At 47.5% G+C, this 19,330-nt stretch overlaps 1 protein-coding gene across 7 annotated transcripts in view; it reads right to left on the bottom strand.

Annotated features, from left to right (window-relative positions):
- Positions 1-11,561, bottom strand: part of RHBDL3 (rhomboid like 3) — a 121,418-nt gene extending 109,857 nt beyond the window's left edge. For 2 of the 7 annotated variants that reach the window (XM_033138759.1, XM_033138763.1), the window contains exons 1-3: positions 11,179-11,561; positions 7,607-7,753; positions 2,672-2,695 (exon numbers count right to left, since the gene is read on the bottom strand). In XM_033138759.1, the coding sequence (XP_032994650.1) occupies positions 2,672-2,695; positions 7,607-7,753; positions 11,179-11,301 (294 nt within the window). In that variant the 5' untranslated portion in view covers positions 11,302-11,561. The remainder of the gene's footprint in view (positions 1-2,671; positions 2,696-7,606; positions 7,754-11,178) is intronic. The other 5 variants (XM_033138761.1, XM_033138762.1, XM_033138760.1 and 2 more) reach the window with 4 other exon arrangements.
- Positions 11,562-19,330: the final 7,769 nt, after the last annotated feature.

Genomic DNA, 19,330 nt, shown 5'->3' with positions numbered 1-19,330 from the left:
TCCACCCCCATTGTTCAGCCCGGACACTGAGGTCCATCTCCGAGGGCCTTCTGGCAGTTCCCTCACTGCAAGAAGTGAGGTTACAGGGAACCAGGCAGAGGGCCTTCTCGGTAGTGGCGCCCACCCTGTGGAACGCCCTGTCACCATATGTCACGGAAATAAACAACTAACTGACTTTTAGAAGACATCTGAAGGCAACCCTGTTTAGGGAAGTTTTTACTGTTTGATGTTTTATCGTGCTTTTAATATTCTGTTGGGAGCTGCCCAGAGTTGCTGGGGAAACCCAGCCAGATGGGCGGGGTATAAATAATAAATTAATTGTCATCGTCAAAATAACACAAAAACTAAGAAGCAGCTATAAGAAGTGGCCATAAAATAGCCCCCACAGAAGAGGAAATTCAGAGTGGCAAAGCAAACTCATGCAGAAGGACCACCTTCTCCTTCTCCTGCTCCCCCCCCCCCCCCGCAAATAAAACAACTGATACAGATGGGAGTAAATTCATGCCAATGTGTTACAGAATGGACTCCGCCTTGTCATTAGAGTAATGCAACTACATGATCCTACCCCACCCCAGATACATTCTGCATACAATGAGGAATGTTGCTCACCCCAGATTTACGGGCTAAATATAGAGCACAGCTTACTGGGTTATAAACAGACACTCATCACCACTGGCAGTGAGCTTACTTAGGGAATGATAATAAGCCATCTCTGGGACGAGAGGCACATCTCATTGGCAAGGCAGCCCACTCAGATAGACGCTCTGTGGTCTGACCACATACAGGAACCAAATTATTATATTGCCTCATAAAACGCTGCCTTCTTCCAGGGCCAGACAAAGTAATAACAGTTCGCTTGCATAAAGTGGTATTTGTGCCTACACAGAAATGGGCGGAACGCATTAACAGAGTGTTGGAGGCCAAAAGCGAGCCACCAAGACAAAACTCTAGGAAAATGTCTACGTATTTTCACATGTCACTAAAGCTGGAAATAAAAAGGAAATGGGAATAAATTGTACCTTGAAATGTTAACTTTTCTCCACATTTGTGTTTTAGAACACTTATCTTGAAAATATCTACAGACACCATTTGAATGCTCGCAAACGGCAATGGGTTTTCAGATCCACAGGTAAAATCCCATTAATTATATAAATGCAAACAAGCAAAATGCAAGTTACAGGACAAATCCTAGCCTGCCAACGTAACTGTGAACAGACTTCAGCAGATCTTTGGGAGCAGCCAGCCCCCGCCTACTTAGTTTTTCTCTCTTTTTTTTTTTTAATTACTGACTTTGCTATGAAAACAGCCAAAGGAAGCCTTTGCACCGGCAGGATTAAGCAATGGGCAACATCAGCAGACATGTTAAAACCTCTGCCACAATTCAGATCTGCTGGGCTCCATTCACTTTAAAGGCTCTACTGATTTTTAAAAAAGGCCTCTCTGTGTATACACAGAGGTAACATCTGCATTTCAGCAGTGAATGTTTGCTGTGTGCATGTGCGACACATTGAAATCATTGTACTATGTTTCATTTGCGCATGAATGGGGAGACCTTTTGGATTCAAGTTGCCCCTGGTTTTGCAAGGGGCAGAAGTGGAGATTCACTACTGAATCTTAATCCAGCAGTATCTGTGCTACTGCAGACAGCTGAAAAAAAGAAAACATGTAAAATATCTATATCCTACCATCCTAACACTTTAGGTGTCTTTCCAGCCTTGGGCCTATTGCACTAGACGACCCTCACAGTCCCTTCCAATTCAACAATTATATGATTCTTTTCAGTGATCAACTAGTCTCTTAGGCTAAATCAGTGAAGTTCTGGGGATTAAGAAACTGACCGATATCAATACTGTACGTCCCATACATTGTTGAAACATTAGATATAGAGAGCATTTCAAACCTTACACAAGGTATTAAAATGTAAAAGTTGAAATTCAGTATCAATGTGCTCTACCTGTGAATCTGACGCAAGCATGAAGGAGCTGAACCAGCAACTGTGCCATGAAACTTCTAAAGAAAGGGGGAAACTCATCTTTAAACATATTGAGCTGCTTTCTTTTTACAGCACAGCCCTGGGAAGAAGGGTCATTCACTGGTAAAAGGTAAAGGACCCCGGATGGTTAAGTCCAGTCAAAAGTGACTAAGGGTTGTGGTGCTCATCTCGCTTCAGGCCAAGGGAGCCAGTGTTTGTACACAGACAGCTTTCTGGGTCATGACTAAACCGCTTGTGGCACAACGCAACACCGTGATGGAAGCCAGAGCACGCAGAAATGCAGTTTACCTTCCCGCTGCAGCAGTACCTACTTATCTACTTGCACTGCTGTGCTTTGGAACTGCTAGGTTGGCAGGATCTGGGACAGGGCAACGGGAGCTCACTACCGTTGCGCGGATTTGAACCACCGACCTTCCAATCGGCAAGCCCAAAAGGCTCAGTGGTTTAGACCACAGCGCCACCCGTGTCCTTTTGGGTCATCCATTGAAAAGGGTAAGAATTTAAGGGATACAGGCATCAGAACCTCAGAGTTGGGGGTAATTCTTGCCAAGCATGACCGCAACCAAACCAGTGCCACACTAACCACACATAAGCTACGTGTTACAAAAGATTCCCCCACTGAACAAACTCCATTGTTAGCAGGTGTTAGAGCAAAAAAAATCTGAATTATTCACATACCTGATCAAACAGAGCTTTCCAGTGCTGAGAGAGGGAAGAGGCAATGCATAAAAGAAAGAAGAGGGGAAAAGAGGAAGAAAATGTAAGAGCACAGAAATGTACATTCATTCCAGAAACATTTTTTATTTTTTTTAGAGAGACAGGTAGTCAAATGTAGGATATAGGAAATGGAAGTCCTTCAGTCTGGTCCTGCCTTGGGCAGTGGGCTACTCTGAAGAGTTATGACCACGCCAGAGGCACAAACCCCCTTGTCATCACAGATGTCAAACAGAGGCCGCCATTTCCTCCACACTGAACACTTCGTCACCAATATTTGGAAGTTATGGTTGATTGCACAACACTCTGAAGAACAGCCCTCTCTGGTGCAGCTCAGGTGTTGCTATAATACAACTTCCATCGCCCCTAACCATTGGCCATGCTGGTTAGGGCTGATGGGAGTTGTAGCCCCAAAACATCTGGATGGTACATATATGCATACATAATTTTATTTGTAGGCCACATTTCCACAGTTCAAACCATGCCCGAGGTGGTTTACAACATGAAGAAGAAAAAATACATAACTGCAACATAACAATAGTAGTCCTAAACCATCGTAGTCCACCCCAATCATTCAGCCCGGACACTGAGGTCCAGCTCCGAGGGCCTTCTGGCGGTTCCCTCCCTGCGAGAAGTGAGGTTACAGAGAACCAGGCAGAGGTAGTGGCACACACCCTGTGGAACGCCCTCCCATCAGATGTCAAGGAAATAAACAACTATCTGACTTTTAGAAGACACCTGAAGGCAGCCCTGTTTAGGGAAGTTTTTAATGTTTGATGTTTTATCGTGTTTTTAATATTCTGTTGAGAGCTGCCCAGAGTGGCTGGGGAAACTCAGCCAGATGGGCGGGGTATAAATAAATAAATTTATTGTTGTTGTTGTTGTTGTTGTTGTTGTTGTTGTTACACAACTGAACAATTTCCACATAAACCACAAGAAGATCTAAAATAAAGATAGAAAAAAACTGGCAATATCATAATGGCTTTACACAAGTCTAATGCATCTCAAAAGCTGTGCAGAGTTCCAGCTGCCTCACCTCAAAATGGATCTTGTAGAGTCGTAGAAGGTGAGAAGAGGGCAACAAAAATTATCAAGGGGGTGGAGCAGCCCCCCATGAGGAAAGGTTACCACATTTGGGACTTTTTAAGCTGTGGGGGGGGGACAAGTGAGGGGTGGCATGACAGGAGTTTATAAAGTTATGTATGGCATGTAGAAAGTGGAAAGAGGAAAAATTCTCTCTCACACACACAGCACTAAAACATATAGACACCCTGAACGCTGGAGGAGTTAGGACAGACAAAATAAAGTATATCTTTGCACTGTGCATCGTTAAACTATGGCTTTCACTACCACAAGAGGCAGCGATGGCCACCGACTTGGATGTCTTTAAAAGGAGAAAAAATTGTGGATGATAAGACTGTCAACACAGGGCCGGCCCGACATTTTGGCACCTGAGGCAAACCACGAAGTAGTTCCGCCCCTGTCCCCCAACCGGGAAAGAAGGGTTGAGTGAAGATCTACATCAGGAACAAGGCTGGAATAAAGAACTACATCAAAATCAAGGGTGGGAGGAGACCAGCAGCGCCTACTATTTGCAAGAAACCGCTGTGGAGGCAGCATTTGGAGGGGACTGCTAAGGAGCTGACAGATCTCCTCACAGAGTGAGGCACTCCAGGAAAGGTGGCCAAGGAAAATGCCTGCACTACTGGCTAGGAAATCTTCTTTTTTATATAAAAAAATGTTAAAAGTAACTTTATAAGCTTTCAAAACTCTTTAAAATTGGTTTTCTAGCCACCGTGTCAAAGCAGCAGCAGTACCGCCACTCTCCTAGGCCCACCTTACCCAGAATGCCTTGCTCTGAGGAAGGAGCCACTTCTCATATGGATGTGCACCTGAAAGACCAAGGAACAAGCGCAGGTGCCTGGATGGGAAGTTATAACTAAGTGCAATTTATGACATTGCATAGCATCGATATGAGAGTCTTCAACTAGCAGGGTTTTTTTTTAACCACTGTACATTTAAAGAACACCAGGCCGTGCACTCTTGACAACCTCCGGTTAGAGAAGATCGCATAACACCAGCCAATCAAACCTAAAAACGCATGGCAGGTCCACCTCGGCAAACTGTTCTATTAAAGAGCTCAGCTTTTGTGCGCTAACTCCCTGGAATCCCACAGAAACAATCGAGCTCTTGCCTGAGTGAATATTCCTTTATATAAAAACTCCCACTTGTCACAGTAAATCTGCCCAGTGATTCAGAGTTAATGTTCGATCAATGCTCTTGTTTAATGCAACTCCAGATGCCGCCAGACGGCAATGCCACATCCCTGGCAGCCGAGCCTTCCTTTGCAGCTGGGTGCTCTGGTTTGCCTCTTGGTGTGTTATGTGCTGCCGCCATTGCTGCCGCTGCCACTGATACAAGATACGCATCCCATCAGTTAGACCTCATTGGTATGAACCTGACTGGGCATTACTTTGGCAGATCATACAAGTGCCTTTTGCAGCTACAGTGGTACCTCTGGTTAAGAACTTAATTCCTTCTGGAGGTCCGTTCTTAACCTGAAACTGTTCTTAACCTGAGGTAACACTTTAGCTAATTGGGCCTCCCGCTGCCGCGCCGCAATTTCTGTTCTCATCCCGAAGCAAAGTTCTTAACCCGAGGTACTATTTCTGGGTTAGCGGAGTCTGTAACCTGAAGTGTCTGTAACCTGAAGCGTCTGTAACCTGAGGTACCACTGAATTATCTCTTGTTAAGTCACCTTCAACCCAAGACACCCAACCAGCAATGTGGGACCCAATTTAATATTAACGTCTGCCTATAACCCTCCTTCTCCTTTCCCCCCTAGAATGAACAGCTGCCAAGGGGATTTCCACAGGTACAGATTGCTGATCAGAAGAGTTGGGGGGGGGGATGTACCTGCCAGAACCCACCCTGCTGTTTTTAAAGCCGAACACCCACTTGCACCTAAGATTCAGGGGCGACCCACAAGCTGAAGACCAACCAGTGTATTCAACAGCAGATCTGGCGAATTCCTTGTGGTCAGTTGGCAACCCTAATGTTGTGTGTTTTGCAGAACCCAGCCCAGTTCATAGCTTAATTCTACAATCAGCTGTAGAGTCCCTTGCTTTTAATAGTTTCACAGAAGAAGAGAGACACATACCCACCTATGCTGGCCCAAGAAGGAGTTAAAAACAAGATCTAAGGCATTTTAAATGCTAGACATAGGGGGGGGGCTATAATTATGGAGGTTTAAAAGCCTGTTTGCTTCTGAAAGAGCGGTTCCGGTCTCTTGTGTAATATTAAATGTGGCTTCTCTTCTCTAATTACATGTATTGTTAAACATAGCTTTCCCAGGTAATAATATTGGGTTTATTATTACTCTCTGGGAAAGAAATCCAGCAAGACAAATGTATTTAAATATTAAGAAGGGGGTTACAAGCACTAAGGAATCTGATACTTCCCCCTGTGGTCTGGTACAAAGGATCCTTTCCCCAATCAGCACATTCCCTTTTAAGTTTGGATTCCGGGCTCCACATGGATCTCACCCTGCAGAGAAAGAGATGCAACTGGAAGAGCTTTCAACCAGCGCCCAAGCCATTTTTCTCTGTACAAAACTTGCCCCACACATGCCCCTTGACCCTCCCCCAAAGGCCTTGTCCGTTTTCAAAAATGGGAGGGTTGGGGTTCTTCAGGTGCTTTGGTTCCCTCTGTTTAAGCTCTTTCTCCATCTCAGTTTTTATTTTATAGCCAGAAATGCAGGGACAGCCTTATAAAGAGGCAATAGGAAGCAGTCTGCTTCAGCAGCAAGAGCCACAGGGGGTGGGGGTGGGGAGGCATGATCAAACCCTCAATGCACTGCTGCCTGCTGCTGCGGCTGCAAGAGAACAAGTGACAGCAGCTTCTGGGTTCTGGTAAGATCCTAGCGGAAGCCACAGCATCTTCTCCTCGCTTCTCCCACCACCAGAGAAGCGAGGAGAAGCGGCCGCTTTCGGCAAGATCTTTCCAGAACCCAGAACCCGCCGCCACCACAGCTGCGCTTGGGCAGTGGCGGTGGAGTAGCACCTTTCCATTTAGCTTCAGGCACTGAAACGGGATGGGCGGCCCCTGCAGAAATGGCGCTACAGCATTAAGCATACCTCGCATCGGCATCTCACCACCAATCTCCAGGCTGAGCTTTCTTCCAGCCATGACACACCAAAGGCATCCATGTTGGTGCACTAGTAACTAGTGTGCTAGTGGAGGAAGAAGGGGCATTATCCTGAGACAGCTCCTCCCACTCCCACCCTCTCCAGACTGCTCATTGGTTCCTTCTTGCCTTGTCTTGTTATAAATACTTCCAGGTCAAACCTGAATCTTTACATGAACAACAGCCAGACATCGTCTCTGCTTTGGTTTTGATCCCACCTGCCTCCTCCACCCTTTCCTGCTCCCAATCTGCCAGCTTCCCCTTCAGCACCCTCATTCTAGCTCGGCTTCCCCTCCCTTCAAATGACATGCCATTGATATTTGCCTCTGAAGGTTCTCCTCCTGTTGACGTTCTCCAGAACTTAGTCCAACTTTGGTCCTAGTCCTGCCGGCACTCATGCTTCATGTCTCTGTGCTGACACCCATCCACAGAGGAGTACAGATGTAAGCCTACCCAATGGGGTGGGTGGGTGGGTTCGCCCCCATGCAGAAGGTGCACAGGAGCTATGAGATACTGTTGACATTGACTGCCACCCGTCTACTCATGATAAAACTGCCTGACAGGCAAATTGGGGCCACACCGTGCAACGACAGGATCTTGCTACATCCCACCAGACAAGTCAATTTGTCACTCGGCATGAGAAAACACACATCAGTATCGTCACTACATTTTGGAAGCACTACTTTGCTCCGAGCTACGTCCTCGGCACGTACCTTTCTCACATGCTTCTGCCCTCTGATTGAGTCACACTGTGTCCTGGACAGCAAAGGTTGGTCTGTGGGGGGTTGGTGGCTTGGCAGCTTTGCCTTTGGGCAGCAGGATGGAGTAGATGGACTTTGGTTCCTTCCAACTCTATGGTTCTATAAAGCAGGAAGTAATGGGACGCGTGGATAGATAGTCGGCAAGAAACAGCAAGTGGATTTTTCTACCCTACTTTTTGGCACTCTTGCCACAAGCTCGCTAAAACACTAACAGAAGATACCAACAAGTTGTGCATTTATTTTATTTAAATAGTAGGAGTTAGCTACTCACTGGGTTTATGCACGACCACTGTAACACACACACACACACACACACAATCAAGGCAGGGATTGCAAGAACAGATTTCTTTTCTCACAAGGTGTGAGAGTAGAAATTTCACACGTAGGGGCAGAAGGGGGAGAAAGTATCCCAGATTTTCAGGGGTGGAGGACGTTTCTGACATTACTGCTTTATGTATTTAGTGCAGTGATGGGGAACCTGTTGCCCTTCAGTTGCTGCTGGACTCTTAACACCCATCAGCTCCAAACACCACAGCCAGAGATGATGTGAGCTGTCGTCCAGCAATATATGGAGGGACAGAGGTTGTCCATCCCTGATTCAGGGCTCAAGGGGAAAATGGACAGCACAGGAAGTTGTCATATGTACTAGTCATGGCCTTCCTGGTGGCAAGTCTCACCTGATGCAATGAGAGCCATCATTTCCATTCAGCACAGGATTAGGAAAGATGGAATGGATTCAGATTTCAGTGTCAGATCCGCAGGGGTCACAAAAGGTTTGTGTGTGTGTGTGTGTGTGTGCGCGCGCAAACACACATTTGGCATTGCATGAGAATTCTCAGAGGACATCTACGCTACTGTCTTAGCTGTACTGCACCAATGGCTACAAACTTTGTAACAGCCACACCTCCTGAGCAAGGGACTCTGGGAACTGTAGTTCTATGAGACAGCTGCAGACCTTTCGCAAAGAACTGGCGCAACTACAATTCCCAAGGTTTTTTGGAGATGCCACAAGAGTTGCCCTACTTCTGTGAGCGACTCAAACCACTTGTGCAAGTCTGAAACTAAGGCTGCAGTACTGAGCTTGCCAGTGGATCACCCCAATGAACTCAATGGGACTTGCATCTTAGAAGGCAGCTCTGGACTGGCTGCACATTGCAGAGAAAGATAGTGGTGGCCAAGCTGTTCTTTCAGCCATCGCTGGTCTCCTCAATGAGGAACTCCTGATAAGTTTTTGAAATAACACCTGAAACATAGGACTAGTGGAAGGATGGGGAACCTGTAGATCACCAAATGCTGTTGGACTCCCAACTCCCATCAGGCCCAGTCAGCATGCCCAATGCTCAAGGACGATGGGACTTGCATCTGGAGGGCAACAACAGGCTCCTCATCCCTGGACTAAATGGTCCTCAGCTGCATCCCAGCCCCTCTAATTCTGCCAGGAAAGTTGCTAGGGAATTAGGAGGTTTCTGCCTGCTAATACCACTAGAAGCATTCTGAATTATGGCAAGGGCTCTCCTGTGCCTTATTCAAGCACCAGCAGCTTGAATACGTGGGTTGCTTTTGCACCAGGAAATCTTCAGAAAGGAAACAAATACAATCAAATAATAGGATGAATTAGAAAACCAACAGGAGGAAATCGCTCTCGGGGAATCGCTCACTGTCACAGAACTATTTGCTCCAAAAGTGCTTAGATAGCAGAATGTGCCATCCCTGAGACCCAAGCGCTCTGGTTGCCATTTAGTGATTAATCTTGCAGCAGTTGCGGGTTAAGAGCAATATAAAGCATCCCTAAATCTTCCGCCAACCGTCAGCTGGAGATAAAGTGGGGGGGGGATGCATCCTCAGGGAAATACTTGGTAACTAATAAGGTTCACTGTTTAAGAATCTTTAGAGATTAAGGCTTACAACTAAGTTAGGCTGCTTAGGAAGGCTGGAGGTTCACATTGAAAGTACTGAGTACACACTTAATGAAAATGAAAGTACATGTGGTCACATCCCAAACCGGCTATGGGATTCAGACCAAAATGTGCTTTGCTGAAAAATCGCCTCAAACGACTAGGAAGAAAGAGTAATTTCTTTGAAATCGCATTGCATTTATTTTCTTATCCCCGAGATGATATTAGCGCCAGTAATAATTTCTGAATGACTGAAGGTTCCACATGTGGGGAGGGATGACAACAAACCAGTATATGAAAAAGCTTGCAGCAAACAGTCAAGCATTGCGTGGGAAGAGTGTGAGTGATCCGCTGAGCACACAGAGTGTTTGCTCAAATGTAAACTAAAGCTCTTGCGGACGACGTTGTGCATTAGCACAAATTACTCACCACGTGTCCACAGCTACATCTGGACGTGGCTGGCAGGTTGGGGGCACTTACGTACCACTGCATTATTCAGCAGGAAGTCGTGATTTGACAGCAGGAGGGGAGGCAGTAGTAGCAACTAGGGGGCAGATCTACACCATACATATACCGGTAATAAAGCATATTCAATGCACATTTAAAGCACATGACTTCCCCCTAAAGAACCTTGGGAAGTGCAGTTTCTCCTTCACAGTTACCATTTCCAGAATCCTTAACAAACTACAGTTGCCATAATTTTGGAGGGAAGTCATGTGCTTTAAATGTGCATTGAATATGCTTTAAACGATGGTGTGGAGGAGTAATCATCCAGCACTAATGTAAGGTTGAGCAACATGTGGGTTTTTTTTTCTTTTCATTGTCATCATCATAACCCTGATTATTTTACATCTGTATCAAACCATTCCTCCAAGCAACTCGGTGAATTGTCCCATTTTATTCTCACACCAACCCTGCAAGGTAGGGCTAGGCTGAATGTTGGTCACCCGCCCAAGGTTATCCAATGTGCTTTGTAGCAGCTGCCTATTGAATCACAGCAGCAGGGTTAATATTCCTTTGCCTTTGTGGCACATTTTCGTTCGGTTTCTCACCCAGGGCAACAACAGCTCCTGGCAGGAGCTTATCCCATTTGCAGAGCAGTTTGGGGTGTATCGCCAGCTCGTTACCCCTTTCTATGCTGGTGCAAACTAACACACAACATTTTGCGGAAAGGGAGAAAATGCTTTTAATTTGGTCCAAGAAAAAACTTGCTGTGCTGTCTCCTTTGGGGGGGGGGTATGGAATGAATAGGACACCTATGCATATATCTATCTGTATAGAAGTACATATAATCTGCAGAATCACACTGAGCTCACCCACTGGTTAAAAAGGAAAGCTATTCAGGCTCCATCCTATGCACACCTACCTACAAGTTACCCCCACTCAATTGAGCAGGTCTTACTCCCATGTAAACAGGCCCAGGATCTTGCTGCAGAGGGGCCACTTTGGGAACCCCAAAGAGGTGGGGGGGACCTCATTTTCTTCCCACTTTCTCTTCCTAGAAAGAATCAAACTTCCCCTCCCTTTAATTCCAAAGTTTATTTTTAAATAGCTTGATCCGATTAAAGTCAACTGGGAACGGAGGAGGGGGAGGCGGGGAGGGACAGAGAGACATCAAATGAAACTCACGTCCTCCGTAGCCATAGGCAGGACATCCTCGGATTCCAGGACCTCGATCGCTTCTGCTTCCGAGCAGGCGGCCACCGCGGGAGAAGGGTTTGCACGGCTTGGCTCCGGCAACCTGTCTCCCATGCTTGGAAGCAGCCAACTCCCTGGTCGACCCCCCCGATCTGCCCCCCTCTCTCTGCCCTTCCTCTCAGTCGCTCCTCTTTCGGCGGGAGGGGGGGGGGCTGGAGGAAGAAAAGCAACCTCGGAGGTGTTTGGCAAACTTTCAAAGCCGCCAATGCAGCCTGGCCCCTTCCTCTTCCATGCTGGCTCCTGCAGCCAGAGACCGGGTGGGTGTTGTTGCGTGGGTAGATTTTTTTTTTTTTGCCCCCCTTAAGGGAAATACCCCTCGAGAGACGAGAGGCGTCCTCCAACTGGCATGCTGGTGCTGATGTGGCCTCGATCCAACTGCACAGGCCAAGGGGGTGGGGGAGCCGGACCTTTCGAAACCTTTTAGGCGCGCGCCCTAAACTTGGCCAAAACTTCTGCGCCTCCTGCCCTGCTAGTCCACGCGAGGTGAGCGCTCACCCGCGAACCCTCCCGGTTACTCTTCCTCAGGCCCTTTTGGTCATTGAGCTCCGGCTGCTGCTGCTGCTGCCGCCTTAGTCCCACTAGGAGCCGCGCCACGCCACGCGGGGAGGCGCCTGCCCTTCTTCTGTGGCAGCGTCGCAGACATCGCGCTCATCCCGCGGATGGAGGAGAGGTGCCTCCTCCTCCTTGTCATGGAAGTGGGGGGCTTCCCTGCTGCTGCTTCCTCATGAGGCAGGAGGAAGCCCCCTCCCGGCTTGCAAATCCTGCGGGATTAAAACCATCGAGCACCAAAAGGTTTCATGCGTGGTGGTGGTGTTTGGAAGGGGGGGGCGATGCTTGCAGGAGCAAGAAAAGTCACGATCCAGCGGCGGGTCGGTCGAGCTTGCCTGGCACCAGTGGCCCGAGGATTCCCCCTCGCGTTGCAAGCCCAGCTGAGCCTGCAAAGGGAAGCGGGGGGAGCTGGCGCTCCGTAGGGCCACAACTTCGCGGGAAAGCTCTGCAGCCGAAAGGCGTTGGGAACGCGCCACGACGGCGCCGACCGCTTAGGGGTAGCAGGAGCCCGCGTCCACGCGCCCTGGGCCAGCCGCGTCCTCACGACCGCGTCGTCTTGGCGCTTTCCGAAGACACAGCAAGGGCGCGCGCAAGCTGCGAAGAGCGCCTTCTTCTTCCCCTCGGGTGACCTTGCCAAGGGAGGCTGCTTTATAGGGGGGACGATTCTCCAGCGTCGCCAAGCCCAGGATCGCAACTGCCCCCCCCCCAGCTCCGGCAAGCCGCCAGACCCCCTTCGTGGGACGGTGGCGTAGAACCAGCGTCGCTGCTCGGCGTGGCCGGCGACCGGCGTCTCCAGCGCGGTTTACCCAGGAGCTGGTGGCTGGGAAGCCAACTCAGTGGATCCAGCGGCAACTCTGCCTCGAGCGGTGGAGAGAGAGAGGGAGGGAGGGAGGGAGAGAGAGAGCAGCGATCGGCTCCTTGCCAGGACAGAGCAGGGATGACGGTGAGCTTTGCAGCCTAGCTAGAAACTGCGCGCCGAGCCGGCTGCGGGTCTAGAAGAGCACGTGGGTTCAGGCCGGGGGCGGCCTGTTGGGAGCGAGCGGAGCGCCTTCCCCTTCCGAAGGCTGCCCGGGATTCCTCCGAGATGCGGACGTGTTGGCTGTGCAAACGGGAGGATTTGCGCCTGCCCGCAGGATCAGAGGGATGGGACGGGACGCCGCGCCCTTCCAGGCCCTGAGCCCAGGCTCGGTCTTTCTTTTTTCCCCTTCCCTTCCTCCTCTTTTCCACCTTGCGCCAAAGCAGCCGGGCTCGGGGTGGGGTGGTGGGGGGACCCCGCCCAAAGTGCTTTATTACGAGGAAGTTCCCGGAGCTCCCCCACGCTGCCGCAGCAGCAGCAGCTCCGCGGCCGTGTTTGGAGTTCTGCACCTCGCGTGGGAGTCGCGCTTGGAGTTTCGAGAAAGGGCGGGATCTCATTTCGCATAGTCCCGCCTTCTTGTTTACATAGGGAGAATGACGCGTTGCGGAGCGCACGTGGTCAATGCGCCAGCAGCGAGACGTCCGAGGAGATTCTGCCTTTGGCTAATGCGAGGGTTTTCCTTTAGAAGGGGCCGGGTGACGCGGGAGGGATTGGGGGTGGAAGGTTGCTTAAATTGAGAACTACTGCAGCCGTCTGGCATTCCTGCAGCCCGGCCATTCAACTAATCCTTATCATTCATCTGTATAAATTATTCTATACAGGATTGCCAGCTGACCTGCTCCTATGCCTTTAGCACCAGCTCGTCATAGAAGAAGCTGATTGCCTTATATAGTACCAAGTATAGATAGCCCTCTATTGCCTCTACTACACGGACTGACTGGCATAAGAGACCAATGGAACCATGGATAGTGTGAAGCAAACACACAACTTCTTCTAAACTGCCCACCTCCCCCCCCCCATTCTCGCGTTTTGATTTAATTACCAAGAAACCTGTTCTGTTTATACAACAAACGATCTCCGAAGCAGCCGCCCCTTTCTAAGCCAGAAAAGGTTGGTTCTGTTATGACACAGCAAACGTACCTATGTAGTGTTATAGATTATGTGTTTGCTTATATAGACACATTTCCATCAGTTCCTCTCACTGCTTTTTTTAATTAAAAAAACTGGTTGCCAGGTTTTTGGTTTTTTTTAAATTTGAGTTAGTGCGTGCAAAGCAGTGCAGCTAGTTTAACTGGAGGTGGAGAGATCAGCAATCTAATTTCTATTCCTTCTCTCTCTCTCTTTCACTCACACACACACAGTTCTATCACTGTTTAGCTGAGCACAGAAAAACAGATGGCAACCTGCTATTACTAATGATTTTTTTAAAAGTCCCCAACCTTTGTCTTGTCGCTTCGTATTATAATTTTCACAGCAACTTCAAAATCCCAACTCACAATAATTTGCTCCCATTTTGATATCAGCTGTTAAATCCATTTGGCACCTGGATTATAAATTTGAGGGATGCACGGACTGTGCTGAGAATAAAAGCCCTCTGGTTTATGAATTGGCATTAGCACATTGCCAAATGAGAGGGGGGGGGAATGTTATTTCTGTGCATGAAGCGAATTGGTTTCTTTATTCAGTTAGGAATTTTTGATCTAAACCTTCTTTAGTCATATACCATTGGCCTATCATATAAGTCCAAAACAATATTTGACAATCAACTCTCTTTTCTGTGTTTCATATGGAATTTAAGTTCAAGAAATGCAGTTAGGAAACATTTGGGGGGGGCTGTGCAGCTAAGTCCACAGGAACCAATAGACTCTAGCAAACCATTTGCTCTAAGAATATCTATCTATCTGCACTGGCCGAATGATCACCTCAGCTCGACAATGAATTCTACCCATTTTCCTTTTCTACAACAAAATGAGGCTTGCTTCCCAGTAAAGACATTTAGCACCAGGGGAAACTCAAGTTTATTCATATAGTCATGATTTAAGCTGAAAATGTGAATCTGCATTAAAAAAAATAGAAAAGAAAATTGACTTTTAAGACTCTTCCCAGCTCCTCTAGAACAGGGGTCAGCAAACTTTTTCAGTAGGGGGCTGGTCCATGTCCCTTAGACTTTGTGGGGGGCTGGACTATATTTTTTGGAGGTGGGATGAACGAATTCCTATGCCCCACAAATAACCCAGAGATGCATTTTAAATAAAAGGACACATTCTACTCCTGTAAAAACACCCCGATTCCCGGAATGTCCATGGGTCTGATTTAGAAGGCGACTGGTCCAGATCTGGCCTCCAGGCCTTAGTTTGCCTACCCATGCTCTAGATCTAGAACATCAGGAATGTAGACGGAGTTTTAAAGAATGGAGCAAGAGAAGGGGGGAAAGAGAAATTTTAATTGTTTGCTTCACAACTGAAGTAACAGAGCTGTCCCCCACCCCGTCCACTACAAGACCACTAAGCCCTGGGTCCAAGTACTCAAACGGCTTGGCTCCCGAACAAATCGAGTCCTGAACGCTGCAAACCCAGAAGTAAGTGTTCCAGTCAGTGAGCGTTTTTTTGGAAGCTGAACATCGGATGCAGCCTCCGCTTGAGTGCAGGAAGCTCCTGCAGCCAATTGGAAGCTGCGCCTTGGTTTTCGAACGTTTTCAGGAGTCGAACGGACTCCCAGAACGGATTAAGTTCAAGAACAAAGGTACCACTGTACAGTATTATTTTCTAAACAACAAACAAACCATAAACATCTGCTCCTCTATTTAGCCCCCTTTCTCAGTACAAATTCACAGTCAACAGCTCTGATAATTTAAGCAAAGAATCTTAAGAGGAGATATGTGAGCAAGGGCCTTCCTACTATTAACGTCTAAGGAAAAAAATGACACCATTTTAATTAAAAGGTTTTGCTACAAGCATACGATGAGCTTCTCAGCTTTCGAAAACCTCTTGATTTGCACAGCCCTCGTTTTCTCTCCTTCCACGTCCCTCCTTGGCAGTTCAGCTTTGTAAAACAATAATTGACAGATACGAGTGTGGCACGCTGGACGGTTAGCACGTGGGCAGTTCATTTCCATGAACGAACAGAGGGTGCCTTGAAAACACGAGCCAAGTTCCGCCTTAACAACAGTCATTTAAATAGCAACATTTATTGTTATTCTGAGAGGACCATGGATTCCAATCTAATCCTGTAATGCAAAAAAAAGAGTCAGTTAATGAATATGCAGGGACGAGCCCAAGGGGATGGAGCCGACCAGCATCTGTCGAGCAAACAGCCTTAGCAGAGGTCAGAGTGCTAGATGGCTCCAAAATGGAAACACTGATTAAAAGGACTAAAGAGGTGCTCAGGTGGGGCCTGTTTGATTTGATTCTGTGGCGTGCTTGCTGCTTATTCCCCCAAGCAATGAGAAGTTCCAAGGGGAAGCTCCGACTACCCACTCTCAATATTGTTTTATTTACAAATATTGAAGCAGAACAGAAGTGGAGACAAACAAGGGGTTTCCATGAGGCCAGAATATCCGGTAGTCCTCATCAGCCTTCTGCCAGCTAGTGATCTCTTTCCCTCTTTGCTTTTCAAAACTTCTAATTATTGTTTGCTTGGCTTGGCTTGGCTTGTTTGTTTTCTCCCTACCCCAACCTCACACCCCTACCCCTTTTCTGTAACTGGAGAGGGATGGGATACAGTATTCCGTTCCCCAGGCGCTGATAAGTATCTAAATCAAATAAAGGGGAAGATGCCCAATATATTTTCCTGCATGGGGCAAAATAGCACACACCCATCATTCCATGTACTGAGGCCAACCGGACATGCAGTTGTGTCTTAGTTCAACACTGGCAAATGGACAATGTCCACAACTACACCGCAGGCTATCTTGAAGAAGGTACAGTGCACATGGCTTTGCTCCCCGATACCTCCCTGTTACTCTGCAACCCCACCTGCCTTACTCTGCCTAATGGTAGAGCCGGCCCTGTATCTCCTTAATCATTATTAACAGCCATTAAGTGAGCCATTCTGATTTATTATCCAGCAAACTGTCAAATAAAAGAATGGCGATCCAGCAGCATAACAATATAAAGTCAGGTTTCAGCATACAGAGCTGTTAAGGGTTTGGCAAGCTTTCAGGGGAGATGTGCAACATGGGTTAGGAGATACGGATTTCAAGTTCGTTTGGTCAAGGGAATCCCTCCTGCATATTGTTTTTATCTGCCCTTTATACAGTGATGTCAGGAGAAATTTGTTGAGCCCACTGGTCCAAAAATTCTCTGGACTTCCAGTTGAGATCCAGCTTACCCTTTTACTCCAGGATTCTAACCCAACAGTAACCTTGCAAGTGGCAAGGTATCTGACTTCGGTTCTGAACCATAAGAGGTGAAATGGCCTATTACAGGAATCCTAATGGTTCTTTTCCACCCCTTTTGGGCCTATAACTCCTGATAGTATCATAGGTTGAATTTATATTTATTTCTCCTGATTGTAAATATTTTATGTTATTATTTCTATTTTAATGTAATTATTTTAGCTGTTTTTGCATGGATTGTAAGGCAGGTATGATTTGCGTGTCTATTTATATATGAGCTTATAGCTGCAATAAAGTATTATTATTATTATTATTATTATTATTAGTTCGTTTGGTGTGTCCTCTCCGTCTTTACAGCTGGATGATAACTAGTACCGGTATTTCTACAGATGAGGCTTGCTTCATCGCTGAAGCAAGTCCATGCCTGTTGAGTTTCCATCTGAATAAGTGTGAGAAGCTGCAGCTGCATCACTTTCCATTGAAAGCAGGTGTTGAGAAACTTTGGTCATCCAGATGTTTCTGAACTACATGTCTCGTCAGCCCTAGCAAGTGTGGCCAATGGCCAGGGTTCCCCACACCTGTTTCAAAGACATGTACAGCAACTCTGGGTTGTAACTGGGGGACCCTTTAACCCCCGTGCATTAGAGCAGGCATAGGCAAACTCTGCCCTCCAGATGTTTTGTGACTACAACTCCCATGATCCCTAGCTAACAGGACCAATGGTCAAGGATGATGGGAATTAGAATCATAGAATCATAGAATTGGAAGAGACCACAAGGGCCATCCAGTCCAACCCCCTGCCAAGCAGGAAACACCATCAAAGCATTCCTGACAGATGGATGTCAAGCCTCCGCTTAAAGACCTCCAAAGAAGGAGACTCCACCACACTCCTTGGCAGCAAATTCCACTGTCGAACAGCCAGTGTGGTGTAGTGGTTAAGAGTGGTAGACTCGTAATCTGGGGAACCGGGTTCGCGTCTCCGCTCCTCCACATGCAGCTGCTGGGTGACCTTGGGCTAGTCACACTTCTTTGAAGTCTCTCAGCCCCACTCACCTCACAGAGTGTTTGTTGTGGGGGAGGAAGGGAAAGGAGAATGTTAGCCACTTTGAGACTCCTTCGGGTAGTGAAAAGCAGGATATCAAATCCAAACTCTTCTTCTTCTTCTTCTTCCTAGTCCTGCCGGCACTCACGCTTCATGTCTCTGTGCTGACGCCCATCCACAAAGGAGTATAGATGTAAGCCTACCCAATGGGGTGGGTAGGTTCGCCCCATGCAGAAGGTGCACAGGAACTATGAGATACTGTTGACATTGACTGCCACCCGTCTACTCATGATAAAACTGCCTAACAGGCAAATTGGGGCCACATCATGCAACAACAGGATCTTGCTACATCCCACCAGACAAGTCAGTTTGTCACTCGGCATGAGAAAACACACATCAGTATAGTCACTACATTTTGGAAGCACTACTTTGCTCCGAGCTACGTCCTCGGCACGTACCTTTCTCACATGCTTCTTCTTCCTAATGTTTAGGTGAAATTTTCTTTCTTGTAGTTTGAATCCATTGCCCTGTATCCGCTTCTCTGGAGCAGCAGAAAACAACCTTTCACCCTCCTCTATATGACATCCTTTGATATATTTGAACATGGCTATCATATCACCCCTTAACCTTCTCTTCTCCAGGCTAAACATACCCAGCTCCCTAAGCCGTTCCTCATAAGGCATCGTTTCCAGGCCTTTGACCATTTTGGTTGCCCTCCTCTGGACACGTTCCAGCTTGTCAGTATCCTTCTTGAACTGTGGTGCCCAGAACTGGACACAGTATTCCAGGTGAGGTCTGACCAGAGCAGAATACAGTGCTACTATTACTTCCCTTGATCTAGATGCTGTACTCCTATTGATGCAGCCCAGAGGGCTGAGTTTGCCTATGGCTGCATTGGAGGGACAACCAGTCAACACTTACTATGCATGCCAGCTGACAAACACTAGTGAAAAGTGCACCTGCAGCAGATAAATTACTAGGTTTCCCCCGCAATGGATAAGAACATAGGACACTGCCTTATATCAAGTTGGAACAACTAGTCCATCTGGGTCAGTATTGTCCACACTGATAGATCCAGGTTCAGTCCTTCAGGTAGAGCTGAGAAAGATCCCTTGAAAGCTGTTGCCAGTCAGTGTAGCATTGAGCTGGATGGGCCAATGATCTGACTCAGTGTAAGGCAGCTTCCTATGCTCCTGTACAGACTACAGGGGAGATTTTTCATTCGTTAGTGTCTCCTACCTGTGCTGGGCACCCCCCAACTTCCAATGTGTGGGGCTTCCCCATGCCCCTGGCAGTGATC

This window comes from Lacerta agilis, chromosome 2, assembly GCF_009819535.1.
Source record: "Lacerta agilis isolate rLacAgi1 chromosome 2, rLacAgi1.pri, whole genome shotgun sequence".
Taxonomy (NCBI): Eukaryota; Metazoa; Chordata; class Lepidosauria; order Squamata; family Lacertidae; genus Lacerta; species Lacerta agilis.
Note: the sequence above shows the minus strand (reverse complement) of the source record. Positions and strands in the feature narration are given on the sequence as shown.